At 33.5% G+C, this 21506-nt stretch overlaps 4 protein-coding genes across 4 annotated transcripts; 1 reads left to right on the forward strand and 3 right to left on the reverse strand.

Annotated features, from left to right (window-relative positions):
• Positions 1-804: 804 nt before the first annotated feature.
• On the reverse strand, positions 805-2544 carry LOC125815377 (uncharacterized). The gene has a single exon (XM_049494840.1). It carries the CDS (start codon positions 2444-2446, stop codon positions 1088-1090), a length of 1359 nt encoding a protein of 452 aa, XP_049350797.1. The 5' UTR covers positions 2447-2544; the 3' UTR covers positions 805-1087.
• Positions 2545-3009: 465 nt separating this feature from the next.
• Positions 3010-8100, forward strand: LOC125815389 (zinc finger protein ZOP1). The gene is made up of 6 exons (XM_049494852.1): positions 3010-3168; positions 4218-4418; positions 5291-5414; positions 6503-6598; positions 6681-7078; positions 7703-8100. The coding sequence occupies exons 1-5, from the start codon at positions 3160-3162 to the stop codon at positions 7037-7039; spliced, it is 789 nt and encodes a 262-aa protein (XP_049350809.1). The 5' UTR covers positions 3010-3159; the 3' UTR covers positions 7040-7078; positions 7703-8100.
• A 3560-nt stretch (positions 8101-11660) lies between these two features.
• Positions 11661-12714, reverse strand: LOC125815385 (uncharacterized). Its single transcript, XM_049494847.1, has one exon. It carries the CDS (start codon positions 12644-12646, stop codon positions 11678-11680), a length of 969 nt encoding a protein of 322 aa, XP_049350804.1. The 5' UTR covers positions 12647-12714; the 3' UTR covers positions 11661-11677.
• A 4586-nt stretch (positions 12715-17300) lies between these two features.
• Positions 17301-21025, reverse strand: LOC125815077 (serine carboxypeptidase 1-like). The gene is made up of 9 exons (XM_049494475.1): positions 20904-21025; positions 19422-19858; positions 19121-19228; positions 18767-19038; positions 18422-18664; positions 17974-18086; positions 17781-17870; positions 17577-17682; positions 17301-17474 (listed from the first exon to the last, which is right to left on the reverse strand). Exons 1-9 carry the CDS (start codon positions 21023-21025, stop codon positions 17331-17333), a joined length of 1635 nt encoding a protein of 544 aa, XP_049350432.1. The 3' UTR covers positions 17301-17330.
• Positions 21026-21506: the final 481 nt, after the last annotated feature.

Below are 21506 nucleotides of genomic sequence, written 5' to 3' on the forward strand. Positions count from 1 at the left end.
CAGTACACTTGGAAGTATTCTGACAGCAAAATATCTTGTACTAAAAATGAGCAGGTCGCAAGTGAGTATTTTAAGCTGTGATTTCACACGAAAAATACTCATAGTTTCACGTCTTTATCTGAATCTTGAAGCATGGAAGCATAAAGTTCTCCAATGTACAATACAAAATTTCCACAAAACTGAATTTACTTCCTTTCCCTTCCAAAGGGAAAACAAAAGGAAATGGAATCAAAAGTTACAAGAATTAGTACAGCAGATTGCAGAACTTGTTTATTTTTTACTTGGGTGAGGAGTTTAAAATTTTACACTAACATCAAGCTTTAGATTTTGCAACTCAAACTTAATTGAAGGCTTCATTTCTTTTTCTGTCCCCCTTACCTTCAAAAAGAAACTCCTACTTTGTCAAATGTTGCAGTAAATCAATAGCATTGAACCATGGAATTATTTACAACTAGTGGGTGTCAAAACAACATAAAAGCTCCATTGCACTAAATTTCCTGATTTCAGTGTCTATTGATGTCTGGACTTGCCTAAGAGCAGCTTCTCATCCATTTAAAGATTTTAAGGATGACTGATGTCTCCTTTCAGGAGAATTGTCTCATTATCACTTAAAAAGGGGAAAAAAGAAGACGAAAACTACTCCAGATTTCATAAAATGACGAATCAATGTATGATTTTATCTCTCAATCCTATGTATGATCGACGACTCGGGATGCTCAGGAAAATACAAAAATATAGATAGCTAAAAGGTCATGATAGGCAGAATAAGGCGAAAATGAGTAGCTTAACAAAGACAGATGATAGGCCAAGCAGCGGATGCATATATATGTGCTCATCAATCAGAGACAAGTAAATCTTTCTATTTCTTTCAGATAGCAGAGTTAGAAAGCAGTAGAATTATTTCACACTGGAAGCAATCTATTGTGAATGTTAAGGTACTTTTAAGGTTACTAACTAGACTACAGGCAATACTCAGTACATTGCTATTCATTGTCAAAGAGCAATATTAGCTAGCACGAACCAAAAACTAGAATTAACAAGTAAAATTATCCTTACATCAAAGCAAGCATCCTTCTGCAAACTTCTCTCATCTTGAAGAGAGCCGTTGATATATATCATCAGCCAAGGCCTGCCTCGCACTTCCACCATAATAATAGAAAGACTTCTCATTCTCTAACACCCTTGGAGGGGAACCATTCTCTTCTGGCTCCCTCCAAAGCTCTGGCTCTGGCTCCCTCGCAATCTGACACAAGTTGTGCAATACACAGCAAGCAACAACAGTTTGGGGTGCATGACTTAGTCCCACATTCAAATTCTGAAGAATTTTCCACCTTCCTTTCAACAAACCTATAGCTTCCTCAACCATCTTCCTCCCCTTCAACAAGGCTTCATCATAGGCATTCTCAGCAGGTGAGCCAGTTCTATTCCCAGAAAATGGAGTCAGCAAAAACGACAACAAAGGAAAACACCAATCCCCAACAATGTATGGCCTCACATGTTCTCCTCTAACATTAACCCCTTTGTCCCAAACAATATCACCAGAAATCAACCTATTATACAACAGACTATCTCTAAAATGCGTAGCATCATCAAATCCACCTGGGGCTTTCACACAAACATCCCAAAAGAGCTTCTTGTGATCAGCAACAACCTGAAGCAATATGGATGGGAACCCATATCGGCTATAGTACATAGACGAGTTTACGGTTTCCGACGGAAGATGCTGCAACCTCACGGCCGTTCCATCAATAGCTCCACATATATTGGGGAGTGAAGTCAGTTCTTGAAACCCCTGAGTGGTCTCCACAAGACGCCGTCGACTCACCGGAATCTTGATAAACTCCGGGTAAAGCTTAGTAGCCAAGAGGCGGGTGACCATGTTAGTAATTTTAGAGATCAGGTAAGGTTCAAGACCATAACGGGTAGCTAGGGTTTTAGCAGAAAAGCCGTGGAAGAGTCTAGAAAGTACCATAGCAACGGCGTAATCAGAAGGTAGAGAGAGTTGGGACTGGGTAATGTAGGGTTTCAGCTTATCAACAACGGTGGTGAAAACGGGATACGATAGTCCGTAAAGGGAACGCCACTGAGCGTCACGGAGAGGAGCTTCCATAGCCCAAATATGTTCAGTGGAGAGGGCACGAAAAGCGGAGACGGAGAATTCGGCGGCTGCGGGCGATGGTGAAGAGGGGTTATTGTTAGGTGAAGAAGTGGAAGTTTTGGGTTTTTTCTTGTGTGGGTGGGTAGCGAGATAGGAGAGAACGGATGCGATGGTGAAGAAGAGGAGAGGTGCGGCGGATGTGGAGGTGAGGAGGGAAGTAGGGGAGGTGGGTGAAGCAACGGAGGAAGAGTAGGATGATGTGGAATCGGAGAGAAGAGAGGTGGTGGGGTCAAGGTGGTTGTGGAGGTGAAGAAGATTTGTTAGCATCAGCAGAAAAGATTGATCCATTGTTTACCGGTAAGGAAGTTGAAGGTCGACTTTGCCGGAGACGACCGACAGGGTTTTGCAGCCACCGGCGGCAATGTCAATCAAGCCAATTCATATTTGACGACGAGTAGGAGAGGGGGTGGGGTGGAAGAACTATCAGCAGAAGAGCAAATAAGTCCATGTAGTTTCGCAAATGTTGCAAACAAGCCCATACTCTTTAGTGCACTGCAAAATTTAAACCGAATAGTGATTACAGATTTGCAAAAAAAATAAAAAAATTCATCATTAATATTAAGTGACAAATTAACTATAAAATGTCTATTTTATCCTTAATGAAATGATTTATTGTCACACAAATTTTTATGATCATTTTGTACCACAAGTTTTAATTTTTTTTTTCTTTATTAAATTTTGTGTTGAATTAAACTAATTCACGCTAGATGGAGGAAGTAATATTTTGTATCATTAGTTTTATTAGTTTAACTATATACTAAGCACAGAATCTCTCTTTTCTTAAGCACTAACTAAACAAACAAATATCTCAAAGCGGATCGGGCGGGCCCAAACCCGAGGTCTTCTTTTATTTTATTTTTTGTTCCTCAATTTAATTCTACTTCTTTGATTCAAAATTAGGGTTCAGAAGAAAAGGCCGTTGATTTTGAATAGGAAACAAATTTGAGCTTGAGAATCGCCGTTTCTCCTTTCGTTCAATCATTCGTGTATCTGTTGCAGCCATGACTGAGGTATCGCTCTGCTAATCTTTCATTTTTTTAACTTGCAACTTCAAAAAATGACTTTTCCCCCCTTTTTTCTACTTGCGAATTCCTACTAATTCTAACCAGATGTTAGGAATGGGTTATTCGTGGTTTATTTTGTGTACTCCTGATTGATTATCAACTGTGTCAATTTCTGATCACTTGTGAGATGAGCTCAATTTGGTAAAATGATTCAAATTTGTGAGTTGGTAATCTTTAGTTGAGCAACAGATCAAATAATGTGAAACCCTCTTTCAAAGAACATAGACCACTGTTGAATTGGTGCAGAGTTAATGATTTCAATTTGAAGTTCTATCACTGATGATTATCTTTCTCTGGGGTTGCTTATTGTGCTTCCTTCTTCATGCTTATTTCATTGTACATTTGTTAAGTGTAGTGTGTTGATGTATCTGCCTTCATATCTCATATCATCTATATTCTCTAGATTTTTACTCTTCAATTTTTAATTTATTTTTTTTTCCCAAGTTGTTTTTCATTTCACTGGTTCTTTGAGTTGTGCTGCATAAGTATGTTTGGTGATAGAGTAAGAGTGTTCGGATTAATTTGAAGGGTCATGATTTTTCAACTTTCTTGTATTGTACAAATCAAATGCAATATTCATGTTTTTTTTGTGTGAGGGTGTGGGGGGGGGAGATTTTTAGAAATTAGCTATTAGTTAGTTTCTGGTATTTATATTTAGGTATGAACATTTGGAAGTTAAATACCTACAACAATTTCATTCCATCCATTACAAAGTTTTTTGTTTCTTTAATCATCTTTTAGTTGGGTTTGCTTTTGTTTCTGATTTAGTGCTGCTCTACCTTTTTATTACTGTAATGGAATGTCCAGCCTTCTGTCATTGTATTTTGCATATTTCTTGTTTCCTTAACCTGTTACTTTTCTGTATATAGATTTCTTCTTCCTTTTCCCTCCGATTTCAGATTACAGAACCCAAGATAATATACTGATGTTTACTTTCTTGTGATGAACTTACAATTTTATAAATATGACTGTTTAATATTTTTCTCATTGAACAGTTTTGGGTTAGCCAAGGAAATAAATGGTGTGATTTCTGCAAAATCTTCATATCGAACAATCCTACGAGCATTAGGAACCATGAACTTGGTACGCGCCACAAGGAAAGTGTGGGCAATAGGCTTAACACAATGCGACAAGAGAAAGCTACAAAAGATAAAGAGTTAAAAGAAGCAGCCCGTGCTCTGGAGCAAATTGAAGCGGTAAGTGCTATTATATTGGTATTTATGTTCATATATAAGTTTACATATTTATGATGAGGTATTTCAGTTTTCTGATGACAAACGATAGTATCCCTGGCTTAAATTTTGATGTTAGTATTTAGCATCCAAAAGAAGATAAAACGGTTATGAATGAAATGTAATATATGTGTGTAAATCAGTTGATGTTTCTTTCTGTAATTACATATATGTTCTAAAATACTTACCTTATTAAAAAGTTATCTGTTTTAAAAAATTATTAAGTCAATCTTCTTCAAGTACCATTACTGCAATTCCTCCTCCATTAGGTGTGGTCTGCTCAGCAGCTATGGAGATTAGTGTAATTTCATTTACAAGAGAAAATGTCATTGCTGGGCTATTCTTCTTTAATTGTCTAATTAGCAGGTTATGTTGCTGCTCAAAATATGCTGTTGGTACCAACTTATTTTATCCTAAGATATCTCAGAGTGCAACACTTGACAGGATGGATATCCTGATTAAAAGGAAAATATATCTCTTAATGTGGGTATGCAAGTAGCACAATATCTGTCATTCACAACCTGTAGACTGTTAAGTACATAGCTACAGACATTTACATGACCTCCTTTTAGAAAAGATGCATTTCCTCTCCTTAGAAATGCAGCTTTATCTTTCACTTGCTTCTGTATTAATTGACATGATCTTATTGCATAGGTTCTCTTAAACTTTCACGAATAGAATTATTAATTCTTTTGTTTGTTTTTTTTTTTCATAAATTCTTCCAATTTGTCTTTTTGACTTGTTTTATAGTTTAAAGCAGAAATGGATTAACTGAGAGGAGATTGTGAATGAACAAAAATGTTATTGCTTAATTGTGTCTTTCTTTTATTGACCAGAAAGCGCAACGCAGCTATGACAAGGACATGGCTCGAGTAAAAGAGGCCAGAAGTACCAATATACAGGCCCTGGCTACTCATGATAATGGTCAAGCGACTACCAAGGGATCTGCTGTATCAGAAGGTATTTCATTTCTCTGCTGCCCTGTGACATTATACCTTTTACTATTTGGTTATAATTGTGTTGACTCTGAATTAGAAACATTGTCTTTCAATTTAATTCAAGTAGAGATACTTTTCCGAACAAAAGGAGTTTGTTATAAACTAGAGATATCTCATGAGAGTTCATAGTTTGTATTCATTTGTCAATTTTGAGATAAAAACGTTTACTAAGTTAAATTGAATATGAGTTAAACTATCATTTGACAATATTTCAGTTCTCCCACTTAATTATCTGGATTGCAGATATTTTAGGTTAAATAAGTCTTTTAACTTTCATAGACAAAGAAAACTACATGTTTGTTTCTTCCATTTCGTTTATCTTATTATCTTCTTGTTATTACTGCTTTCTTTTCATCTCTTCTTGGCCCAAGGTCTATCGGAAACAACCTTCCTACCCTCACAAGGTAGGGGTAAGGTCTGTATACACTCCACTCTCCCCAGGCCCCACCTGTGGGATTATACTAGAGATGATGTTGTTGTTGTATACAAAGAAATAATCTCTGGTATTAGTTTTTCATTCTTGTCGTTTGGTTTTTGGCTTTGTATTTACTGCTCATTCTTTGCAATTCCTTCGTGACTACCTTCGTTAAAGCGATATTGCAATTTGTGGTGTCTAGAGGATACATTGATTAATAGGCAAAGTTAACTAATCCTCTTGTTTTATGGGAACCACTCTATCAGGTCATTAATTCACAATATGAACAAATCAATGAAGCATCATGTAATGCTACTGTTCAGTTTCCCAGATGATAAATTTTAAAGGGGGTGAAAATTTCTTGTCCTAAAGATTTGCTCATTTTGCTTTAGTGGCAAAGTTCTCTTCTATGTCAGGGGATTCAAAGGGTGGTGAAGTGAAAAAGGAAATTAACATTGCTCGGATGGATTCTAACTGTATTGACAATTAACACAAAAGGTTTATGTCACTTAAGAGTTCCTTTCTCTTCCACATTTAGGCTATTTACATCACTTACTTCAAGGTTGAGTCAAAATGGTGGCCTTCTTAATGTTGTCTCGATAATTGTATGACTTAAATTTGTGTTTGTACAACAGAATGGGAGTATGACAGCTCATCCGGCTACTATTACAATCAAAGTAATGGATGTTCCTATGATCCTAACTCTGGCTTCTATTATACAGATGTTTTAGGTAAATTTGCTTTCCCAGAGATCCAATAAGCAACCCCACACTTTTTTTCTGGTGGCTTGTTTAATTGAATGAAATGTGACAGGTAGGTGGGTAACACAGGAAGAGGCGCTTGCTGCAACTCAAGTTTCTTCAACGTCCATTTCAAAGAAACCTTTAGCGAAAGCACCTGTATCAACAATGGGTGCTGGATCTTCAGAAAATAAAAGCACAGAATCTCATCAAAGTGGTCCTCCACCAGGACGTGTTGTTTCAACCCCTCCAAATCCCATGAGATCTGCTAAAGGTAAACCTTCTTCACTAATGGTTAACAAAAGGAAAAGGGAGAATGAGAAGCCAAAAGCTGTCACTGAGGAGGAAGCAGCAGCACGCAAGGCCAGGGAGGCTGCTAGGAAGAGAGTTGAAGAGAGAGAGAAATCACTGCTTGGTCTTTATAAGCATTGATTTGTGTATCTTTATCAAACATTTTCTCGCTGAAAGGAGGTGAGTTTTCAGTATGATTTTGTCTAGTCTGAATTCTAAACTATTAGTCAGGAAGCTATCAAGGAGCCATATTGAGTCTTTGTATGCTGTAAGACTTCACTGTGGTGGGTTCTTCAAGGTGCCTTGTTGGTTCATTTTATGCCCTTATACTTTAGTGAATGATGTTCTTTATGGGAAATTCTATTTTGTGCTAAAGATGTACACTTTTTTTGTTGACTTGAAATATTTGTCAAGTTTTATTCACTTTACGTATTATCTTGTTAGACCATCAAGGTCGTGCTATTTTTATTGAATGATCGCATGAGTAACTTTTCTAAAGAAAATTCATTGTTTTATTAGTTGGATTCTTCTGATATGCAAATCACTAGGGAAAATTCTCAACCTCGCTATCCAATTTCCTTAGAAGTACATCTAGCTGGTGTAGCACAGTAGTAACTACTAGTAAGTTGCATTAGAATGGAATTCAATGTTCTCCGTGTTGGGATCAGGTCCCTTTTTTCCTAATTTCATTTTCTTCTCTGTGAAAAGAAAGAAAGGGGTCAAGGGCTGGTGTGGTTTTGTTATCGGTCATTAGAATTGACCAGAGTTGTCATCTGAGTATTTTTCATCTTATATTAAATGCAGGAATATTTGACAAGGTGATGCCAAACAAGTGTGTTGAGGATTGTTCAGTGACATTTACAACATTCAATCATCCAAAATTCACCACACAATGTTAGGCTGCGATTGTGGTATTCTAATTGCTCCGCCAATTACTTGACTGACAGTTTATAACATTAAATCCCTTACACAAGGAGTCTGTGTGAGGTATGCAGCCTAATCTATTCATTCACTTCAGCCAGTGAGCTGCCCTTAGCAACGCGAAGTTGTATGGTTGTGTAGTATCATGTGCGTTTTCTCCCAATTATAAAACATTTATAACCTGTAAATGTATGGCTATGTAGCTCAATGAAGATATTTGGTTCAAGAACGAAACTGATTTCTTATTATTTCCGTTCTGTTATAACCTGCCGTGTTGATTTCAAGATCAAGTTATCCCTTTGCCTTTTGTCTTCTCCACACCCCCGCCCACCTAGATGAGAGAAATTGAATGAAAAGAATATCTTATTGGTTAAAATGTGTGTTTATTCTCTATGAGGAATGCTTCGTTTCCTTCAATTTTGTTCCTTTCTATGCATGAAATTAATTGTTTATGCGTATGAAGACCCAGGCCACAAATATGGGTGACATTGACTTAGGTGGGTCAGTTTTATTTGACTTTGAATGTCAAATAAATCAGCTGTGATTGTGAAATTAGTAGTAATTGGCGTTCCAGTCACGTGGTTGACTGATGCATTTTGGACTTAAAAAAGTGCTATAAATGCCTATACAGTACGAGCTCTTTTGTGTTTCTTTCTTTCTGGACATCTGATTCTTGTAGCACAATGGGGTCAATTGGTTCACATAAGTCTCTCCTTTCATTAATTATTTTCAGCTCTGGCTTGACTTACGCTACGAAAAAAATACTTCTAAGCAAATGAAGGCAAAGACACAAAATTTAATGACTTAAAATGTATCTAGTATTACACTTGATGCGAATAAGTATTTTCTTTTTACGCCCGTCCTGTCCCAATAAGGTTTGAATTTAGTTTCATGGCTTTTCTTTTATATCAGCTTTTATTCTTTTGCTTTCTTCTGCAATGTTTTACTTTCCTCCAACAATAACGACTAAACGTATTTTTCAAGTTCAATTTCAAATGAACTAAAGGGATAAACGTTCAAATTATTCGTACAATTCTTTCCTTATGAAAAAAACCCACATATTTAGCCATTAAGAATGAACATACATTACAATAATTGTTGACGTTGATACATTCAAAATCAATAAAAAAGGTCAACATTTTTACCTCTTAAAAAAACAGTACATCTGTAAAGAACATAAATTAAACAACCACCGACACAAACACTGTAAGGTCATGATTATCATGTTAAAAATAAAAATAACAAGTTCTTTTTTATATGAACAAAGGGACACTTGTTATTTGTTAACACCAAACGATCCAAATAATTACATCCACCTCCGCTTATGCTAATCTAATCCGTCATTTACTTCCTAATCTAATCATTAGAATATATGGTCGATTTTAAGCCAAAAAAACATACCAAGTATTGAGAAGAAAAAACAAAGAGAAAAAGCTAAATATATTTTATAGTTATATTCAATGAATTTAATTTCTTCTAAAAAAGTTTTGATTCCCACGATGGTGGTCGTTTCTACTTTACCCTACAAAATTAACTATTGCTTAAATAAAAGTTTATACTAACGTAATGATGCTACATCCCCCTAAAAAAAGCATAAAGTTCTCTTCAATATCTTAGTCATTGCATTATTTTATTATGAAAAATATTGACACTAGTACATTTTAGCAACTAACGAAGTAATTAAAAATGAAAATGATAATCAAAAGTTGGATTAAAGTGTTGAGTAGATAATCAAAAAATTAATATATCATTGAGCTGTAATGGCATGAAAATTAATTTTGTTATACCAAAAAAGGTTTCGTTTGGCAACTAATTAATTTGTTTATTTGCAATTATTATGAACAACTTGGTACTTCTTTACATACGATATGAATATTAAGTAAAAATAAATAAATTGGGATGGGGTCCTTCTTGCTTAATTGAACTGTGCCAAGTAATAGTAATAGCTGGACCATAATGAAAATTGTACCTCTAGGCTTCGACTTAATTAGGTCCTCATTAATATTTATTCAGGTATAATTTTCTTTGATCATAGATCGACAAATGATTCATCCTTTGCTATTAAGATAGTAAAAATTAATAACGTACTAATTTTGTAGTTGAACAGAAAAAATTATTGATTTAATATCAGAATTTTTTGTCACCTACTAAACAAGGATACCAGGTCCAGTATGTACTTTGTCACATTAATTTTATGCAAAACTTTTTGTGGACTTTATTTTATATTATAGAGATAGTACATGAATCCGCACAAATATGGTTGTCGACCGGCCGAAAAATATTTGTCATGATGATCGACCTTCAAATGTAAAATATTAACATATACTTTATTCCATCTCAATTCTAGTGCTTAAAGGGGAATGGCATGGAGTTTCTTTTTCCAACCCTTGCAACCAAACTTCAAATTTATCGGATACAAACAGGAAATAACATCGAGGGATATGGTGAACTGGTTGTGATTCTTCTATCTTTGTTTACAGATGTTGAATTCGAATCTTGAAATTGAGAAATCATATGAGAGAGTACTTACGTTATTAGATATATAGGTTTTAAATATCAAATGATTATCTATCTCAAGAGAGGAAAAAGACATTAACTTTAAAAAAAAAATCGTACTTTTTGAAGGTCTAGTATTTTGGTTATTGGCTTAATATCAAATTATTATTATTTTGATTCTATCTTTGTAGAATATTTAGTTTTCAAAATTGTAAAAGAGTAATTTAATAAAATCTCAATTTTTGATATAAAGAAATATTTATTGGTGCGAATATAATCATGCCAAATATTCCTTAGGTAATTACTATAGAATCTTAAATTATTCACTACAAGACCACCTGCAATTTTTTTAATAAATGCACTAATTTTAAAGGGCAGAATATTATAAAAAATAAAAATCTAGATACTGATTGATTGTCCGGAGACTTCATGTGGATAATACGAATAAAAATGTTTTAAAGTATACTATAAAGAATAACAGAAATAAGTTAAAATATAATACAAACACTTGTATTGTCCTAAAATGGATTTTTTTTTTTTGGGTACAATTAAAATTTAAAAACAGATATAAGTATATAGACGTGCCATCCATAAAGTATATATCACGATATATATTGGAAATTATAAAAAGGAGTATATTATTAAGTAATAAATAAATAATTATCAATTATTTTAAAACTATTAAATCTATTGTAGTGAAGCTCTCACATGTACACTTACGTGTCAAGACGTTTTCACATACGACTATTGTACTCTTTTGACCAAGTTTACTCACAAATTTATTAAAAGTTATGACAGGATGTATAAGATATTTATCTTAGTAAATGATTCTAAGTTTGAGTTTTGAGTATAATTTTTGTTTATTAGGAAGTGTTCTTTTCTTAAAGAGTCTAAGAACTTGTTTTTCAATATGAATATTAAATACCTAATCAGAACAATAAGAATATATTTAGTATAATTTCATGTATAGGTTTTGCTAAAGATAGAATTTACGCAGATCTTATCCTTATCTCTGTGAATTAGAGCGATTATTTTTTATAGATTTTCAATTCAAAAAAAAAGAAGATTATCGAAAAGGAGACAACAAAGTAGCAAAATATGAAATAAATGTACACAGATAATTGTACTCTTTAGTGTTGCTATTATTCATACAAACAAGTGTATGCAAGAGGATTTTGGAAGTGAACATTTTATGCACAATAAAAAGTCATGTAAAATACACAATATATGAAAAATGTAAGCACTCTCTCTTTTGTATTTTCAAAAATATTTTTCCAGAGAGAAATATATGTAACAAAATAATTTTCTAAGAGGAAATGAATAACAAAATTAAGGCAAAAAAGAAATACACAATCTTAAGTATTAACGGCGACTCATAGACATAGAATTAGCGACACTTTTTGAAACAGAATCCTGCAGCGATGGATTGAAACCTAAGCAACCCAATAAGCCCTGTTTGTATGGTAAAAATGTTTTCTTCTTCATTTCTTCTGATACTGCTCTGTTCATCGTGTAATGCAATTCATGGGCAGAAATGGGTCCTTTTTTTCTTGATCTAACACTCTCTGTTGATCTAAAGCTTGAATTTTTAACATCTTCTTCATGGGTTTTCTTCAACAATTCGTACTTGTTTAGTTGTTCTGTACTACTTGGTCGACCTTCTGAAGAACTTCGGAACAGCAATAAGTCTTTGATTTTCCATTTTTTGGACCAGAGTGAGATCATTGAAGAAACTGATGAAGACGAAGAGGACGAAGATGATGATGAAGAAGAAGAAGAAACAGAGGCGGATTTTTTTGTGTTTTCTTGATTGCTTTCGTGGTCAAATAATAAGTCGGAAACTTTCAAAGGCGATAAATTTGAAGAATTTTGTTGGGGTTTCTCTGTTCGGCTCTGTTTCTGTAAAGCTGTAACAAATGGGTCAAAATCTTTTTTCTTGTGTCGAGGAGAAAATGTTTCCATGAACGATTTCTTCGGGGATTTTGGAGAATCCACGTGTTTTCCTTCATACTGAAACCGTGGGGGTGGTTTCAAAGGCTTGATTTTTCCGCAATCAAAGAGCTCATCAGCTGCTGATAGCGAAATTCTCTCCAATTGCCCACTGAAATCAAAAGCAAAATCTTCATCTGGGTTATCTTTCTCTTTTGGGATTTCTTCCCAATTGAATTCATCGTAAAGAGGAGAAATCCGTGTAGGACTAGCAGGTGCACTGTAAAACAACGTGGCAGCACGTGGAGGACTTGACGGAGCACTCATGTAAGGAGTAGTACAACCACTGTCGATGTTGAAATCCACCGGCGCCGGAGATTGCATCATCACCTCTGTTTCCATTTTATGCACACCGACTGTTCGATAATTTTTCTTAAAGAGAAAATAAATGAAAGTTTTAGTTTTAGAAAAACAGGGGAAGAGAAGAATTATATATAAGGAAAATGGGCCAATGACAGAGACAGAGTCGCCTTTTCTTATGTTTATTTTTATGATCAGGACTCATTAACAACTACTTGTGAAATACCTATTTTACCCCTATTTGATTGTGATATGTGTTGTGATTTAATTTGTATAGGGGTACTATTGTCCATTTAGTTAGAAAAAAAATAAAGGGTGATGATAGTCTTGATGTAAGAATCCGATTTTTTTGTGATTTTACCGTTTGATTTCCATTTTAAGTGTTTTTTTTCCTTTTTGTTTGAAGTTTAAATTAAAGGATAAAAAACTTGTGATGATGAAAAAATTACGGCTAAGTTAAAGTCAGCTAAATGCAGCTAGTGGATATCAAGGCTGACATACACATAATAATCTTTTTTGCTAAATGAGGAAGAAAAATAAAGAAAGCAACAAGGATTAGAAAACAAAAGAAGAAAAGAAATGTGAAAAATGGAGTGTAATCAAATGTAACTTTCACTCAATAATGCAGATGAGTTCAAAGAATAAGAGGCTAAAAATGTCATTGATTTAAATCTAATCAATCTTTCGATTCATATTCATTCGATCTCTTAAATAATTACTTAGTTGATATTCCTATATTTGATTTTCTTGTTGCAAACCAATTTTCAAACTTAAATTTTTTTTCTCCTAAAAAATTTCAATGACAACGGTTACAGGAATATCACGGCGTGTATTAATGATGCCCATAATATCATGCACATTTTAACTACAACCGTACCCCCAAAAAAGAAGTCAAATTTGCAAATTTATTGATGGATTTATTAGGATCAAAACGTTGAGTACATATTTAGAAGGAAATTATTTGTGAAAACTCATTAAGAAAAACACCTTGGATTGGTTTCTCATTTTCTTCATTTCAATAAGTTTTAAAATTAATTTGTGACACTTATTCTATTTAAATATGAAAATTATTTCAAACTTCTTATTTTTTATAATTAACAACTGTCCTGACCATAATTAATAACGCAGGTATTACCATTGTGTTTTTTTAACCTCTAGTTTCTTTGTACTTCTCTCGTTCCATATTAGAAGGGCATCTTACTAAAAATAGTTGTCTTATGTTGTATATTTTTTTTTATGTGCATTAATATAAATAAAGGGAAAAATAGTAAAGTTGATCAGTGATCTATTGATGATTTCTTAATCATCATGTAAAATAAAAAATATTCCTTTAATATGAAACGGAGGGAGTAATTTTTTCACGAGTCATAACTCAAAGCTGGTTGCATGAGTGTGTGAGCCACGTTGTTTGCACCATAACGCATTGGTTGATACTTGATACTAATGTTTTCTTAAATAAACAAAATTAATTAATTAACTCCATGCTTTGGAGAATTTTTGGTTAGCTGAGAATATATTAGGTACATAAATTGGTTTACATTCCATGTGAATGGTCTCTATCAATTATAATATTATCGTCTAACAAATGATTTACATTTTAGCTAGACTAGTACTAATCAGTTTTATGGATAACTTTTTAACTTTTCTAACATAGGTAATGCTGAGAGCGACAAATTCAGGATTTTAAGTTTATAAAATAATAATTAAGCTCAAAGTTAAATATTTATATATATTTGGTTGATACTTATATGAAAGTATAAACTTTGAATTTCTTTTATAGAATTCACGTGAATCCGTAGATAGAAGACTGAATTCACCCCTCATTATTATAATAGTTTTTGCAGGTCAAAAAGAACAAGCTAAACAATACATGTAAATGAGAGATTTGATTTTGTAGCCTATTAATTAAAAATTTGTTTTTAGAATTTTATATTCTTCTTACAAGAATTTTCCATTTTTACATGTATATATGATATTTGAAAATATCATTTTCTTCTATTCAATTGGCAAGTAGTCATAATAGGTCATTTTCCAACTTATAATAATGTTTCATTTTCTTCTTTCTTTTTTTCATTCCTTAAGAAAAATTAGTGTTGGTACTCTCTTTGTTCACTCTTACTTGTCACATTTCGCTTTTTCAGAGTCAAATTATATAGACTATAATTAACATTAAATATATTTTATCATTATATTAATATGAGAATAATTACAAATAATAACACTATTTTAATTTAAAATATTAAACTAATCATCTAATTTAATTTAATTTAAAGTTAATTCTCGTAAAATGAAAAATGAAGTAATATTATTTTTGGTTCCTCCCTCATTTTGAAGGAAAACAAAACCATTGAAACTTAAATTTGGAAAAGAGCTGGTCATATATTTATTGCGGGTCAATTTGGACATTACTCAAGTTAATCCGGTTAAAAGTTTGAGTACATGCATGAACGGGTCGGGTCATTCACAATTTTATTCTTATTTTGCATTTGTCTTTTTATGTATGAATTTTATAATTAAAAAACAAACATCAATCTATTTTAAAAACAAAACAAGTTACAGAAAAATGTTCATGATTTAAATGATCAATAATTAGGTTATGATTGATTATTTGTTCAAATCAACCAAATCCATAAACAGATTACTTTTTATCTATTCTATCATTTTAACCTATAGAAATTTAGTCTAACATATCCATTTAATATTCATGTCGATACTTGGAACCAAGCCATCAAAAAACTATAGACTATGAATAATAAAGTCATGACTTTCTAAAAAAATAAATATAAGTTAGGTAATCACGTCTATTAATACAGAAAAACAAAAGTTGATTTGGAATTTTGACTATCACAGCCTCATTCTGCACCCACTTGACTTGTGTTTAATAACCTTTTATTTTCAACCTTCCAATTTGTTTTACAAAATTATAGTCTTTCTCCAATTTAATTTAGATTATAGAATATTCCTACTACTCTTTACCCAAATATTTATTTCCCATAGGACATTTTCATAAATAGTGGCGGCTAAACTTTCACAAATTGGCAGCTGAGTACGTCTGGATAATCGTGGTTTGACCAAAAAATAATTAAATACTATGTTAATTCGGTGATTAAACTAAAACATACTCGAAAACGTGATCATAAACGATCGTTTACTGATTCTAGCCATTCAATTTGGAATAAATTCAGTGTACACACATGTGCCTATGCATAGAGATAGTAAAATTAGTGCATAATCAGTCCAATTCGTTTAAATTTGAGTTGATTATTGATCCGTTCATTTCAGTTCAACTCATTTCAATCTGTTTGGATTAATATCTATATATACTCTAGCACAAATTAATTTATGAAAAATTTTGTCAAAATATTTTAATTAATTTATTTAATATGTTATATAAATAAAATATTAGATACTGAAAAATTATAAATAAAATAATTAAAACTTAGTAAAAATTGGATGAGCTAAGTTCTAATCCGCTTTTTAATTTATTTCACCTTAAGTCTGCTCAAATTAAGTTCAGTCCGTCCATTTGACGCGTCTACATGTACCTAACAAGAGATTAGTTCTAAGAAATATGTAAATACGTCAAATATCATATGCCCATAAATTTAGCACGTATTATGAGATTTGTCAATCTTCTAGTTCACTAAACGAGTAGTAACGCAATATAATTTTGTTTGGGAGGAATATATATGACTTTAATTTATTTATTACTAGCTCCTATATTGGAGTAGTTGGAAAACCAACTAGATGTTGATTTTATATATACACGTGCTGATTAGAAAATAAAATAAAAATAGTCGAGGCAAAAAGGCTACTTGCATGTGGGAGTCTTTGTCAACAGGATATGCCCAAATATATTGACGGAGTACTTGTAACAGTTAAAATCAAGTAAGTTTGTTTTGCTTTTTGTATATACAATTACAATGTTTACAACAGATGTTGTAATTATATTAAAACCTATTAATATCTTCTGATAGGAACCCATAACTAAATTGGTTACTGGTTCAATAACAAGGAAGGGACCAAAAAATTACTTTTTACAATAAATTTCAAATTTTAGATCCGCTCTTGATAGAGTGAAAATCGGTTGAGGAAAAAAAAATGGAGTTATAATAATCAAAAGGGAAAAGGTCCAAATTTGCCCGTGTAATATCTAAAATTTGCATAATTTGGTCTATTCATACACTTGTCATAAGCATAATCGTTGTATCCTAATTATGTGAGGAAAAAAGGTTCAAATTTACACCTCAATCTTTAATATGCTTACTCTTAAATTGGAATTGGTTAGGGTTCAAGGGCAACAATGAGACTTTTCCCTAATAGGAGAGGAAATATGTATTAGACCAAAAGTTTAACGAATGACAAAATTGTTCAATTTCAAATAGTACTAAGACAATTTGACCCATTTTCCTAAACCACTTAGGTATTATAGTTTTATTAAAATGGAGAGTAACCCTTTCATTGGGGTGACTTACAAAACATTAGTTGGAGCAGTATAACGTCTTTGTTCTTTATGCGTTGATCTAAACTTGCAGGTAAAAATTAAACTCTTCAAGATGCAACAAGCTAACATCTGGAATGGCATCTGCATAACTAATATTTTTTTTTTATTATAAGAAACAGACGTTTGCCATGACTGATAATTGATTTTTGTTACAGGAATATCAGATGAAGAGTATAATTCCATCTCAAATCAGCTTTCCTTTTTTCAAGAATGATGATTTTTCTATAACGAGGGAGGGAGTGTGCCATTGATGAAGGATGAGAACATGGTCAATGCACGACCAGGTTGATAGCTTGGCACGAAATGTCCAGCTCCTCTTACCGTCACAAATGTCAAGTTGTCGTATTCCACTGCATAACCACCAACCTTGAAAGAAAAAAATGATATATTATCAATTACATACATGATATTCTTGGAACAGAGTATTGTAATGGTACAAGTGAAGAAGTATAATGACCACTTCGTTACCTCGCCTTGGAAGTACCAAGAGTACCACGGTGTTTTCACTGGTGTCTTGATTTTGTTTATATCATATCTAGTCGTTGTTACAGGCAAAACACTATCTGTATCTCCGCTGTAAAATCATGAGAAAGTGTTACTTACTGAACTGCTACATTTTCAGAAGGAGTAGTTTTTATCGTGAGTTCTTCCTATCTTCCCCCCTGTACTTACCTATATATCCAAACCCTAATTCCACTTTGCATGAGCTCTTGAAAGACCGGTAGAACAGTATACGGAGAGTCCTTCCAATGCAAGTGTGAACTGCAGAAGTGAGAATTGAAGCAAATTTAAGCCAAGAAGAAAAAAGATCAGCTTTTCCAATTTGAAGCGAAAATGCTATTTAAAATATCACGGTATGTATTACGCGCAAGGAGCCCAGGAATATGGTATTCTTCTGACATTAAGTGCCTTTTGTACTTCAGCAGAGTTTAGGTAAGAGTTTACATAATTGTCTGAGCATGGATCAAATCCACATACCTGTTTTAAACAAAAGAAAAAAGTTAGAAATCTAATAAACGCATGTAAAATCTGCAGAGGTGTGCTAGTTGAGGCGTTGGATGATGTTGTACAGACCCTACTTGATTGATCAGATCTTGAAATGTGCATTTTATGATATTGCGGGTGTGCATGCTAGAGAAATGGGGGATGAAAACATCCGAACTGTAGAATAAGAAGCAGGTTTATACAGCTGTTGTATCTAATAAAACATTTTACTTGTGACACTTAATGTTCATTTATTTACACAACCAGCAATAGTAAATGAAAATCTTCTCAAGAACAACAAATGAGCAGTTAGCCAGTTCAGAACTTACGGGAAGTGAAGTATTGGCATTGGGGTCGCACAGTGGGGCATAAATGTCATAGGCATATATGTTTCCTAGAGATGAATCTGCTTGCTTAATGTACACATTACAAGCTTCTGAGGTTGTCTCTGCTGAGAAGTTGCAATTCTTGACAATTCCATCATGGACTTCATCTGATATTAGTGCATGTGTCCAATAAAAGTCATATGAACCACTCTGCATTGCTTCAAAGTCTAGGAGGGCATTCCCTGTCTGAAAAAAAGATCACATCACTATGCAAATAAGATAATAGTAGTGACTTAATCAGGAGGAAGAATATGTAATTATCATTTTGAATAAGCTTAATTAGCTTACAGCTATTCCTTGCAAGTTAATAACAAGGTTGGGCTCTGTTTTCCTGTGGGATAAGATCAGCTGAGCAAGTTGAGGCACATAGTGGCCAGCATAACTTTCTCCAACAATATAGAAATCTCGATGTTTATATTCTGGGAATCTTTCCATCCAATTGAGGAGAAAGGTGAAACTGTCTTGTCTAGTTTTTTCGTCTCCAGTAATATAATCTGCTGATGTATTAGAGTAAGAGAATCCAACACCAGCTGGTGATTCTAAAAAGAGGATGTTCGCCACTGCATTAATGTCAAAAAGGTACCATAGTTACACCCAAATGACGACAGATTTTTCTAGCTTAAGAAAGAGGTAATTAAGTACCATTGTTCCATGCAAATTGGTTCAGCCATAACGTTTTCCCATCATTATTAACGCGGAATGGCCCAAGTTCATCCATTGCCCCAGCCCCTAATGAAGAGCAACCAGGCCCTATATACCAATTACATACAAAAACAACAAAGGAAACATGATAAGCTAACTCATAATAACACAGTAAATCCCAAGGCAAGAAAAATATGAGATTAAACTCTTACTAGGTTTGAATGAAACAAGCTAGCGTTAGAAATTAAAACATTCCTCCTCTTGGCAATTCGGGTAAGATGGGTGTGGTGTGTGTGTTTACCTCCATTTAGCCACAAAACGAGAGGCTTTGTCGAAGGGTCACCAGATGATTCAGCCAAATAATAGAACAAGGCTCTACCAGCATTTGCATCAACAGTAACATATCCTGCATATTGATTAAACCTGACTGCACTACTTGGTTGCTCTGGCAGTGCTGAGATCTTATCATTTTCCTTCGATCCTTCCTGTGGCACTATGAGTTCTGACACTGATCTCTGTTTCTCGGAAGCCGGTAGGCCGTGGTTAATAATACTTCTTGTTTTTGCCCATCGGGTCTTGAGAAATTCACGTAGAACATCCGCTTCTCCTGCATAACAATATTGTTGGGCACTTAGGCAGCACAAAATTAGAGAAAGAGTTAAAACAGAGTTAGCTTTCATTTTCTTCCTACTCAAGCAAGAACAAGCAACGTTGAGTGATAACTCAAGGATAATTCTTCTTCATTATTTATAAAGTAAGCAAAACACTGAGAATTTTGTGATGCTTTTTTCTTTTACTGGAATTGAATCCGTGGTAGTGACATCTTTGTCCTTTATTTCATTGGTTAAATGTCACACAAAATTAAGGATATATAGTAAGGATGGTTTGTTGGCTTCAATTTCATGTTGTTCTCGAACAGCCAGAAATTAGAAAAGGTAGTTCAGAATGAAATCAAAGACAACATTGAATAGTTAACTAAAAAGAGAAACTTATGGTCTAGGCTTTTCAAGTATGATTATGAGGGTTGCAGACAGCTAGACTTGTGTCTTTTCATCATATTAACTGATGATACTTGATAGCTATCATACTAATTCTAAAAGATCATGTTTTTTTGTCTTTCTTAATCTGATTTAAAGCAACAGTGCTGTCATTTAGTTTTATTTCGAACCTATAACTCCCTAATTTTCTTCCATGTATTTACAGGATGGACTTCGACTTGTGAATATCAAGAGAAGTATGGTTTTTAAAATTATTTGAAGAAATTCTAGGATAAAATGCAACAGGATGACACCCTCCACCTAAAAAGGGAAGAGCCCAGACAATATCCTTTGTTAAAGTGTGAAAAAAGTTCAAATGTCATTAATTTACCTACAAGTTTGATGTAAATTTGTCTATTTTTCCAACTATAATCGACAGAGGACACTAATTCAATTTCATGATTAGGGGTGTTGTGGTTGTTTCTGTTCAAATTAGCAATCCTACTTTATATGTTGGGTTTGTTACAAATTCTGTTATCTTTCTCATTATTGTATTTCCAAAAGATGCATCGGCACTCACTGTTATCTAAATAGCGTTCAAATTCGTCAATGTCACTTTCAATTGCAATTATTAACCACTATTCATATAATATTAGGATAACAAATGTAGATAGATAATTGTATCTGGAGGTGGCAAATTTGACTAATGAACATGTAACTCGCCCAATTTGGGTATGTTAACGGGTCAATTAATCAACCCGTTCATAGAAAACGAGAGAATGACGAGAAGAAGTAGATCGCCGAACCTCAACGACATTGTAGAAGAAACAGTCCATCCACAACGGCGGTGGGCGGTGGCATTCTCCTTCGCCGGAAGCCGGCGAGGACAGCTCAGTGCGTTACTCCAGCGGGCCAACCTCCAAGCCATGGAATCTTTTTGACTCCTCTGTAATAACCCTCACTCACGAGACATGGATAACCTGAAAATTGCGGAGGCCAGAGAGAGAGCATAAGGTTTGGTATTACTAGCATACAACATATAAGCTAATAATACAGGGATATGTTATGAGACGAAGATGAAATAGTTATAATTAAAGATTTGTCGGAAAGAGATATTTTTATTAAATGGCAAGAATAACTAGGTCAAATAAATTAAAATGTACGAAGTATAATGTTAGATTTGCAACTTATTAAATATAATATATAAGTTATGAGGGAATTGAGGTATTTTTTTATGTGGTCTAAAATATTGAATAATTAATACATGCATTATTATACTCGCATAATTTTAACCATACAGAGTACTAATTTAAACATTTAGAAAATTTGATGAAGACATATGAACGGCATCAGAAACCCTTCAATTTTAACATTTCATATATTTAAGTTAACATACAGAAAGGAACCAT

Source organism: Solanum verrucosum, unplaced genomic scaffold (assembly GCF_900185275.1).
Source record: "Solanum verrucosum unplaced genomic scaffold, falcon-dt-bn FXZP01000261.1, whole genome shotgun sequence".
NCBI lineage: Eukaryota > Viridiplantae > Streptophyta > Magnoliopsida > Solanales > Solanaceae > Solanum > Solanum verrucosum.